The 10,720-nt window shown below is 35.3% G+C and overlaps 1 protein-coding gene across 1 annotated transcript; it reads left to right on the top strand.

Moving 5' to 3' along the window:
* Positions 1 to 143: 143 nt before the first annotated feature.
* On the top strand, positions 144 to 7,583 carry LOC131773995 (MAPK/MAK/MRK overlapping kinase-like). Its single transcript, XM_059089996.2, has 15 exons — positions 144 to 296; positions 412 to 526; positions 729 to 818; positions 1,589 to 1,659; positions 1,943 to 2,021; positions 2,432 to 2,480; positions 2,829 to 2,914; positions 3,496 to 3,588; positions 4,066 to 4,167; positions 4,489 to 4,623; positions 5,115 to 5,162; positions 5,477 to 5,573; positions 5,697 to 5,735; positions 6,119 to 6,325; positions 6,685 to 7,583. Exons 1-15 carry the CDS (start codon positions 290 to 292, stop codon positions 6,763 to 6,765), a joined length of 1,299 nt encoding a protein of 432 aa, XP_058945979.2. The 5' UTR covers positions 144 to 289; the 3' UTR covers positions 6,766 to 7,583.
* The last annotated feature ends 3,137 nt before the right edge of the window (positions 7,584 to 10,720 follow it).

Raw genomic sequence — 10,720 nt, 5'->3', positions numbered from 1 at the left:
ACCGACCAAGTACCGACATTAAAGTTTTTAAATCTATCCTGGAGTGGCTATCCATAAAGCTTGCTTAATTTTCCAGTCTGTTAGTTTATGAACATTACTATGACAACGACGTTATACGCAAACTCCGCTAACTCGTTCGAAAGCAAACAATTGTTGGGTTGCCTTTGGTGTCCACGAACTTATGTTATAACTTTTATTCCGCTCGCGCTGATCTTTAAGAGGTTTCAGATGAAATATATATATCATATCCGTGAACAATGACTATATAAATTCATTCACGCCGTAGGAAATGCAAAGTGAGTGAAAGATTGATGTTGCTTCACATGTAAAATGTTCGATGACACTTCATCGCCAACTGCGTTCTAAGCGCGCGCTGTTACTCATATTTTCTGATCTTACTTCGCTCCACAGAATACCGTATCCTCGGCAAGAAAGGGGAAGGAACCTTCTCAGAGGTTCTGAAAGTTCAGGATATTCGAGATGGTACTTACTATGCTTGCAAGAAGATGAAACAGCGCTATGAAAGGTAGATTTGATTTCTAGTCACGGCATGACTTAGTGAGCTGCGGCTTCCCGCACGGCCTAAGCATTGTTCTCCTCTTAAGTAAGGAAAAGAAGAGCTTTTGTTGTTTTTGTTGTAAGTTTTTACTTCAAGATGTAATGAAATTGTAGGAAAAGATTATGTAAGGTACTTACATTCGTTTTATCTTATATATTTTCTTCTTCAGCATTGATCAAGTGAACAATTTGAGAGAGATTCAAGCTATGAGACGCTTGAGTCCCCATGGAAATGTGGTTGAATTGAAGGAGATTATCTTGTAAGAACATATTTGTAGCCCTAAACTTATTTAACGAACTTGATTTTCTGGGGACAGTAGTTGAATTATGCAAATCTTCGAAGCACTAGCATGTGAAACTTAAATTTGTCGTTGAACGTGGTCACAAAGATCTTTCATCACCCCTGAGCTCTGGATTGAACATTTTAAAGCCTTTTGACCACGAATCGATGTTATTCAACAGAGTCAAATTACTTTTCGTGATATATTTTGTTTAAAATATATTCGGGATCGCATGTATATTCATTTCAATTCTACGAACAGTGATGTGGAATGGTCTAATAAGCTGTTTTTGATCTGTTAGTGCTACGGAAAGTACATGTTTTTAATAGAAGAGCAGTTAATTTACACTTCCTCGAAATGAAAGGAACAACAAAATTCTTTGAATGAGATCATTAAATTCACACGTATGATCGTGAGGTAATTCCACTCGCCGCTCATGTCAAAATTTTGCATGCTCGTTGTCAAATGTAATGGATGTTAATTGATTTGGCGTTGGGAATACTTCGTTTATAATTGGTTAGTTAATCTCCTGCAAACAATGTCGAGATGAAAACTGTCAACAACTGATTCTGTGGCGTGGGGTTTAATTGCTTTTTAGTGTTTATGGACCTTAATACCTGTCTATGTTGTTGTTGTTGTTTTTTTTTTATGAAAAAAAGAACTTTCAATTTCATTTTGTATCCTCTGCTTTTGAGCGTGTTAAGAAATGATCACCAGTTTGTTAAAACTATGTGATTTGAATACTTTAGTGACAAGAAGAATGGAACTTTAGCCTTGATCTGTGAGCTAATGGATATGAACCTGTATGAAATGATAAGAGGTAAGAGCTTTTATGAGAGCATTTGTCAATTAAATTTTTAAATTTTTTTACATTTGGTTTTTAAGATTTGATGGGAGAAATTTTGAGCTTTACAAGTATTAAATAGTTTACAATATAGATTTTTCAAATTCTTACATACTTAACATTATCATTAAGGAAAAGAAAAATTTAAATAAGTACAATTATAAAATAAAATAGGCATAGACAACTAACTAACATAACTCCTTAAAAAACACCATATATATATATATATATATATAGTCTTGAAAACTATTTTTTTTAGGACGGCGACACTACTTGCCAGAAGCAAAGGTTAAAAACTATATGTACCAGCTTTGTAAGGCCATTGATCACATGCACAGGTAAGATTCAAGGACTGGTAAGATTATATTTGGAAAATAAACATGCATGTACATCTAACTCCTAATTAATGCCAAAAAAAATTTTTTTCACTGCATATTTACTTTCCATTTTTCAAGTAATAGTGGATCAAGTTGGCATTTGATGCAAGATTTACCAAGTTTCTGTATTTTTACCCTTAAACTCCTGAGATCTGATTGTTGATTCTCTCCTTTCTAGCTGCTATATGTTTGTTTGCAAATTAGTTACAAGAGTTTGTTGTTAGATCAAGACAACAATGCTTACCTGATAAGTTTGATTATTCTTGTGACCTGTTTACTAGTAAATCACATCTGGCAATTGAAGGGTGATACACAGACAGTGATGAGTTGTATGTTAATCTTTTATAACTGATCCCATTCTTTTAATACAGAAATGGAATATTTCATAGAGATGTTAAGCCAGAAAATATTTTGGTTAAGGTAACTAAAGGGTCTTTTTTTATGTTTTAGTTGTACATGACCTTATTAGCATGATTCAAGGGTATTTTCAACAGTTTTGAAGTATGTTCAACAGTTTTGAATTACTGGTTGCTCTAACTTGGAGGAAAAATAAAAGAAGGAATCACTGATATTTTAATTATCTTTTGATGTCATCTTGTTCACTTAACTTATTGTTTCCTGTGGTATGGTTTGCCTGATAGAGCATCTCTAAACAATTTGTCAAGGTTATTTCATTTCACCAAAAAGTTCCATCAATGAAAGTAAGCTTTTGTTGACAATGAGAAGTATTTCAAATTCATGGTTTTTTTATAAACTGTCATATTTCAGGATGATGTTGTAAAATTAGCTGACTTTGGATCATGTCGAAGTGTTTACTCAAAACAGCCTTACACTGAATACATATCAACTAGATGGTGAGTTGGGTACAAACACAATATTTGCTTGACTGCATTTTCTGTGATGACTTAAAAACAAGTTACTGTACATCTACTATTAGCCGAAGAAAAACTCTGAAGAAGAAGAAATGTTTGAGTAAAAGCTCTGTCCGATGAGAGTGATATTTTTGATCAAGGTTTAAATTTGTTTGGTCCATAATTAAAAGTTAGGGCTTTGCTTTGCATAAAAATTTGCAGAGAAATGTTTAAGAGATACTGTGGCATATGAGACAGCTGATCTACTCTCAAAGTGCTGTCCTCCAATATAAATGGGTACCAGCAAACTATTATGGTATTCTATTGAAGTGACAGACGTGGTTGCCTGGGGTAGACTGCGTGTCAATTCCAGTAGAAGAAACAAGAGTCCGTCATGTTGTAAAAAGCGCTGTAAAATACTAGGAAAAGCATTATCAGTGGTGTGGGCTCCCTTTCCCATGTGCAGAATGAACTTTTGTGAGAAAATCTAAGAGTTCATGGCAGAAATTGACTTAAATGAAGCATTGACAGTCCTTTTCAAAAGCTTGTTCCACCTTGTTTATCAATTATTTGTTTGTTTTCAGGTATCGTGCCCCTGAATGTTTATTGACAGATGGTTACTATACCCATAAGATGGACATGTGGAGTGTTGGTTGTGTGTTCTTTGAAGTTCTAAGGTGACTTGAGCTCAAACAAATATTTTTATCAACTATTGATTAAATTTCTTGCGTTTTTTGTTTTATAGAGGAAGGAACTTATAGGTAGACATAATTGTCAGAATTATAGTGATGTCTTGAGGATATGTGTACTGCTTTTAGATATTCAGTATGCAAAAGTGATTTTAAACTTATTTGATATGATTTCTTCTTTGCTATTAAAATAAAAGTGTACTGTGAAATAATTTTAACCAAAATTAATTATAATCTTAAATAGTCACTAGTCTAAGAGTTTCCTAATATTTTTAATTAACATAAAACACATGTTGAGAATTTTCAAGTTTGATTTGGCTTATATATGTTCAAAGGAAACATTTTTGTTACTTTTATGAACTTTTCCAAAGCTGATCTTCACAGTTAATGAATAGTATGATGTCACATAAATGAAAGAATTATTATGAAATATTACATTTAATATTCATTATTTTGTATTCACAGCTTACATCCTCTGTTTCCTGGTTCTAATGAAGTTGATCAGATTGCCAGAATTCATTCTGTCCTTGGAACACCATCACCTAACATACTAAAAAAGTTACAAAAGTGAGTTGAACTTATCAAGTGATAATGAATTTTAACTCTTTATACTTTAATGTCAGTATGTATATTCTCCATACTGTTCTATATACATATCTTAAGGTGCTAACAGGGAGAATTTGTTTAACAATCAAGAGCTTCTGTAGTTGGTGATCATTCCTTTATTGTTGTGATCTTAATTAATGTGTCATTTTGGGGTGATATTGTAAGGAGAAATGAAATGCTAGTCACTCTCTAGGGCCAAAGGGTTACCATAACTGGATTTTTTTCATCAGCTCACAGCAATTTACAAATAAGCTAAATAATTTTTCTCCTTTTGTCTTTCAGTAAATCACGCAGTATGAATTTCAACTTTCCACCCAAAACAGGAAGTGGCATCAGTACCTTGCTTCCACATGATCACGTGTCTCAGGATTGCATTGAGCTTATTGAACTCATGTGTGCTTATGATCCTGATGATAGGTAATTTGAATCAACCCTTTGCACCCCAACATCAGCATGCATATTATCCATCCTGTTCTCTAAACATTTCTTAAGGTGATGATAAGGAGGATCTGTTTAACAATCAAGAGATTATTTTGTTGGTGATCATTTCCTTTATTCTCCTGGCCTTGAAGTTTGATCTAGGGCAATATTGCAAGGAAAAATTAGATGCTAGTCACTTGCAGGGTTTTAATGTCACTACATGGCTTAATAATTTTTAGGGGAGATTTATTTTGTAGATTGGTGAGATTTTTTCCTTTGAAGGAAAATTGTTTTGCAGTTGGGATGACTGATTATCAGTAACTTTTGCTTGGAAAAGATGTTTTGGGAATTTCTGTTTGAGCAGTGGAGAATTAAGGAGGAAGGGAATGTGCAGATTATTTTCCAAGTTCTCCAATGTGTCCTATAGTGTTTCCAGCTTCTGTTTGATACTTATTACTATAAATGTTCTTTTGCAATTTTTTTCATAGAATATCAGCCAAACAAGCTCTGAGGCATCCTTACTTCAAACAACTCAGGTATAGTTGCAACCTAAATAAAGTCAATTACAAAGAAAATAAATTAAAACTTATGAAAATTAAAAGACACACATCATTAGGAAATGAATTTGTCTACTAAGCATTTTCTCGTATGTAGATAGCCTTGATAAAAAAACAAATATGAATTATGTTTTATCTTTAAAGTATTTTGAAGAGGTTACTCATTTTGGGCTTCCAAAATATAACAGCAGGAATTTCAGTTTGATGGTTATAAAAGAAAATGTGATGTCTATAGAATAAAAATTTAATGTCCTATGTAGACCAATTAGTTTCCAATTGATTCAACTTAACAGGGAGTTAGACAAAAGGCAAGTTGCCACCAACACAAGGTATTCATCGCCATCCGAGGCTTCAGTTATAACCAAACCACATCGAATGGTGAAAAAGAAGGTGAACTCCTTGTACAGTGTATATCTGAATTGTGTTTACAGAAAGGCTTTCATTTTAAGGTTGAGCTTTGCTTTTTCCTCTGTAAGGTTTTTCTAACACATAGTTTTTTGTTATTACCATCAGAGAAAGCATGTGAGAGGTCATGCACGTTCACCAACTGAGGTAAAGTTTCACAATTTCTGTAAGAGGCTCAAAAAATATATTTATTGACTACTGATATCATACATACAGAGAGCATAGTGTGCAAAATGTCAGTAGATAGCATTTTGACTGTCAAAGATGGAAAGCTTAATGCTGAGATTTACTTCAGGGGTAACATCTCCATGTGTAACAGTCAGTGGAATGAACAGCAAACATCCTCCTTTCTCCGGAAGATCATAAACTTTCCAATCATTATACGTGTTCTTAAAACAAGGAAGGATAAAAAATTGAGCATTCTAGTGAAAAGCATGGGACTAAGAGAAAACTATGAATTTTAATATATTGTGATTATAGTAAAATCAGTTCCATGCCTTCTTTAATGTAATATTTTTTCTTTGTTACAGTCTATTCTTCCAAAAGACGATGGTTTTGGCCTAACTGGGGGAATAGTTGCTCATCAACAGCCGTCATTACCATCTTTAGGTGTAGGCTTCAAGACCAATGCATATGGTACAACTTTACCCAAGATACCAGTTGCAACTACCACACATACAACAACTTTCCCAACATCATTTCCTTCAATTATCCATCAAGAAAAAAATAAAGTCAAGGTGATTATTTTCATTAATGGTCGCTAATTACAATCATTGACAAAATTGAAGAAACAGGTAAATACACTTGTGATAATTCTCTGAGATGGACAGCAGAGAATTTAGAAAAACTTTACTCTCAATTTAAGCTGTTGTATTTGTTTGACTGTGTTGTCATTAGAGACAAACAAGGAAGAGAGTGATTTAGGATGCATGTTATGACTAAGATTAATGGATGGTTACAAGTATATTATTTTACCAAAATTTTTGAACACTGTGATGGAGCATACTATACTACAGATCAGGATAAACCACTGTTGAGTTGTTAATTTTATCATGATAAATGTTGTTCAGTATGTATTGTGGTTTTTTTTTTCCAGAATCAAACAAGCCAGAAGTTTGGACATTACACATTACCAGCAATTGATAACTCAAAACGAAGTGGTGCTCATGGCTTTTGAAGGAACATTTGGTTTCGGCAGAGAGATTACAAAGTCTGAGAACTATTATGGGTTGTGCACATGTATGACGGTATTGTAAATAATGAAGGCTTGCCTACTAGCGTCAGTTTGTTTGCATCTTGGCCTTGCTAAAGCAAGGCTGGTGTCTCTCAGAGATCATCAAGGAGCCTTAAAGGAGGATGTGCATTCCTTTTCCTTTTTTCTAAAGAATCAAACTGCTCTTTTCAAAAATGTCAATGAAAACCCCGTCAAAAGGAGATCAACTTAATCAAGGTTTAAACAACAAGAGGACTCTATCCTATTACAGAACTTATTTTTAATTATTTGTGATATTGAAGACAGGTCCTTAGTTTCCTGCCATCTTTATGAACATCTACATATATGTATTTGTTCAATGTTATCTTGTTATTTAAGATATTTTAGTTAGACAAAGAAATGCAAGGTATCCTATAAATAATGTACAGAAAATATTTTTATGAACGAGAAAGTATTTTTTACATGTTCAAACATTGTTACATGTAGGTGATGATTTTAAGTAGAATTTGATTTTGGAAAAAAAATAATTTAGCTGCCAGCCCAACAGCTTTGATTTCACATTTATAAAAATGTGGAGGATACCTGAGATTCTGTTTTTAAAAAGTTGATATATTTCAACAGTATACATTGTCAGCCATGTCTAGAAAGTCTGCCCTTTTTAATTCATCTGGTGTTACAACTCCAGATATTCATGGAATGTTTCTTTAGTTATTCCTGATTGAAGACACATTCTTGGAACAAAAAAAAAAGAACACAAACTTTGAACAATGGCTCACAAACTTTGGAATAATGGGAATGGAGATTGCTGATTACAGATAAGGCCTAGGATTGTTCCTTTCTGGAACACTTTCAGGAATTTTTGTTTCCATTGTTTTCTAAATATTCTAAAAGTTTATTTATCTTTCAGTTTCAACAAATGCAGTTTATTCCAAACTCCCAATGCATTGCATAATTCAGTTTTCCTTTTTTACATCTCTCAAATCAGATGTCCTTTCAGTGGTAGTTGCAGAATTAGATTGTCAATTAAAATATTTTGTGAACTAGGAGATTTTTTCTTATTTAGTGAACCCTTTCTGTATTATTTTCCTTTTGTAGGGTTTAATTAAATAGGTTCCACATTTTTTGTTTTAAAGAAAAGGTACTTTAGAGAATTAATTTGGATAACAGACATTCTACAGAGAACTGAGTTGTCTAGTTAGATCTGTAACATACTGTCAAGATCTTAACCAAGTTAATTTTTGTAAAAAAAAAAAAAGATTTAATTTAGTTTTGAATTGACAAACCAAATGTTAAGCTACAGCAATAGTGTGGTTTTGAACTTAAAAAATAAAGGTGTGAATCTATGAACAAATTTGCCTATTACAGCATTCATTTTCCCACTGACATTGTCACCAAACCTTCCTTCAAAAGAAACTCCATGCTCATACACACATTTCTTATGCAATTTATGGAAATGATATCTGGTCAACAGAGTTCTCAAAAAAGTGCCAAAGCAATCAAGAGAGCCATACCAGACTTCATCATCATCATCATCATCATCACCATCATCATCACTCATTGTGCCAGTAGGCACATAAGGCTGTCACATTGTCTGCCTAACCCCCTGTCATGTGCTGCTGCTTTGGCTACGTTTCAGCTCTTTCACCCTGCTTTGCCTCTCTTTCTTTTGAAAGTCCCTCTCCAAGTGGTCTTTGGTCTCCCTCTCGCCCTTCGACCTTCATGTGTCCACCCCAATGCCATAAAACAGTCATTCACACCCTCTCTCCTAAGTACGTGTCCTAACCAGTTCCACCTTCTCCTTTGTACCTTGCAGCTAACTTCACTGATCTCTGCCATTTCAACTACTCCCTTGTTTGTCATTCTTGCTGCCATCTAATCCTAAGTATCCGTCTTGGGCATTGGCATTGGAAACTGTTCAGTAAGGATAAGAGTCCTGATATTAAACATCCTTGCTTTATTCCTGACTTAATCTTGAACCAGTCTGATATCTTGCATCCATCAATTACTGTGCATTCAAACCCTTCCTATATGCCTACTACCACTGTCTCCATCTTGCGTGGAACTCCATGGCTCCCCAGGATGTTCCACAAGCTTTCTCTGTAAACTTAATCAAAGGCTTTTTCAAAGTGAGAAAACTGCAAATCCAATCATACCACAGAAGTCACATAACCTTTCCCCATTATCATTCATGACTTTAACACCAAATTTCCCCATTACCTCCTCTCTGTTAATGTTGTTACTCCCTACCTTAATGTTTAGATCTCCCATCACCACAATCATATCATGACTACTGCAGCTTGCCACAGAGTCTTGCAGCTGGTTGTAAAACTTATCCTTCTCCTCATCCATTGCATTGTTTGTTGATGCATATGCTTGTATCACCATTAGCTTTTTATGTTTTGAGTAGAATCGTGCTGATTTGCATTCATTCCATTAAGGCTCTCTTTGCCCTCACACTCATCATGAAGGCAACTCCTCCTTGTTGCACTTCCTCATCTCTCACATACACCACCCTCTCACCACCTTGCAATGCCTTGATCCTATCCCTTTCCATCTGCTTATCCCTAACTCTTCAATTCCACATCTTGCCATCTCTGGCAACTTAAATTGTTCACGTTTCCTCCGCTGTAGTCCTTATGTTCTGACAACTGATGGTGATCTGTTTCTTGGGGGCTACTACTATGGTAGCATATTAGCCTTTGGGCTTCTGCTGGCTTTTGCCCAAGAGCATCCTTATGGCTCCTGAGCAGCGGGGGGGGGAAACACCTCCATTTAGGGTTGTATCAGAAATTGCAACCACTTTCCCAACTTGTAGGACCAGGGGATCATCCTTTGGTACCCTTCGACCCTGTTTGGCATAGGGTGACCCTAACAGGAGTGCGAGAGACTTCAGCCAACATAGCTCTAGGGGTCAATTGAGACTTGCAACACTGCCCACACAACAAGGGTTGGGCTACTACTCGGAGCAGAAACCAGACTTCACTTCTATAAAAAACTTGATCTTAAGTCTAGTTATTGACCTAGTGTAACAACAGAAAAATTATTTACCTCATTAGTCCCCACCCTTGGCTAGTGGCTTGGTCTACATTAAAAGAACCCCTCCCTCAAACAAAAACGAATTGTTGCCCTTGGAAAATATTCCATCAAAGCAGCCAAGGACCACAAGACTCTAGAGGTCTGGAAGGATCTTGTTCCACTTTTGAGCAACACCTTTCACAGACCTCTGGGACCCACTTGAATCTTGCAGGCTTTCATGATGAGAGCGTTCACCATGGAGCACACTCACAAGCTCATCGTAAGGCTGTCCTCCCTCCTTAACTCTGTCTCCTTGACTCCTGCTCCGCAAGGCAAGTGTCATCCCCCATTTATGGTGTAAGTAAAGTTTTAGCTTTTTCTGGTGGTGAAATGAAGTGAAATTTGATGATAACCTTGTTTGTTAATCTTTTGGCCTCTCCTGCTTCTTGTCTAAATATCTCTGGCAACCAATTTAGGGATATTATTTGTGTCATCTGAATTGTAAACAGAGGATACTACCTCAATTTTTGACCTTTCTACTAAGACATCTTTCTACAGGTCTCAGATGGGGGCATGGAAACTAGTGGTATAGAGTATAAGTGTTTCTGTATCGCAATTCTGTTGAGGGTAGTTTTAAATACTTCTGCACAAATATGCTGGAGGTAACTTCACAAAGTGCCTTCAAACAATTAAAACACTTTTGTCCTTGAATGAAATCAAAGGCCTTTGTTCCAACAGGGTAATGAGTTTTTATTGCACTTCTAATTGAGGCTCACTATCACTCTGACTCCCTTTCCCCTTCTATGGTGTACAATCTGAGACTCATGAACAACATTTTTGGCAGTCAGGCCAAAATTTTAATTGACCTAATTCAAAAAAATTAAAAAATTTCTGTCTTAAAAAT

Source organism: Pocillopora verrucosa, chromosome 7 (genome assembly GCF_036669915.1).
Source record: "Pocillopora verrucosa isolate sample1 chromosome 7, ASM3666991v2, whole genome shotgun sequence".
NCBI lineage: Eukaryota > Metazoa > Cnidaria > Anthozoa > Scleractinia > Pocilloporidae > Pocillopora > Pocillopora verrucosa.
This window is presented reverse-complemented; position numbering and strand designations above follow the sequence as displayed.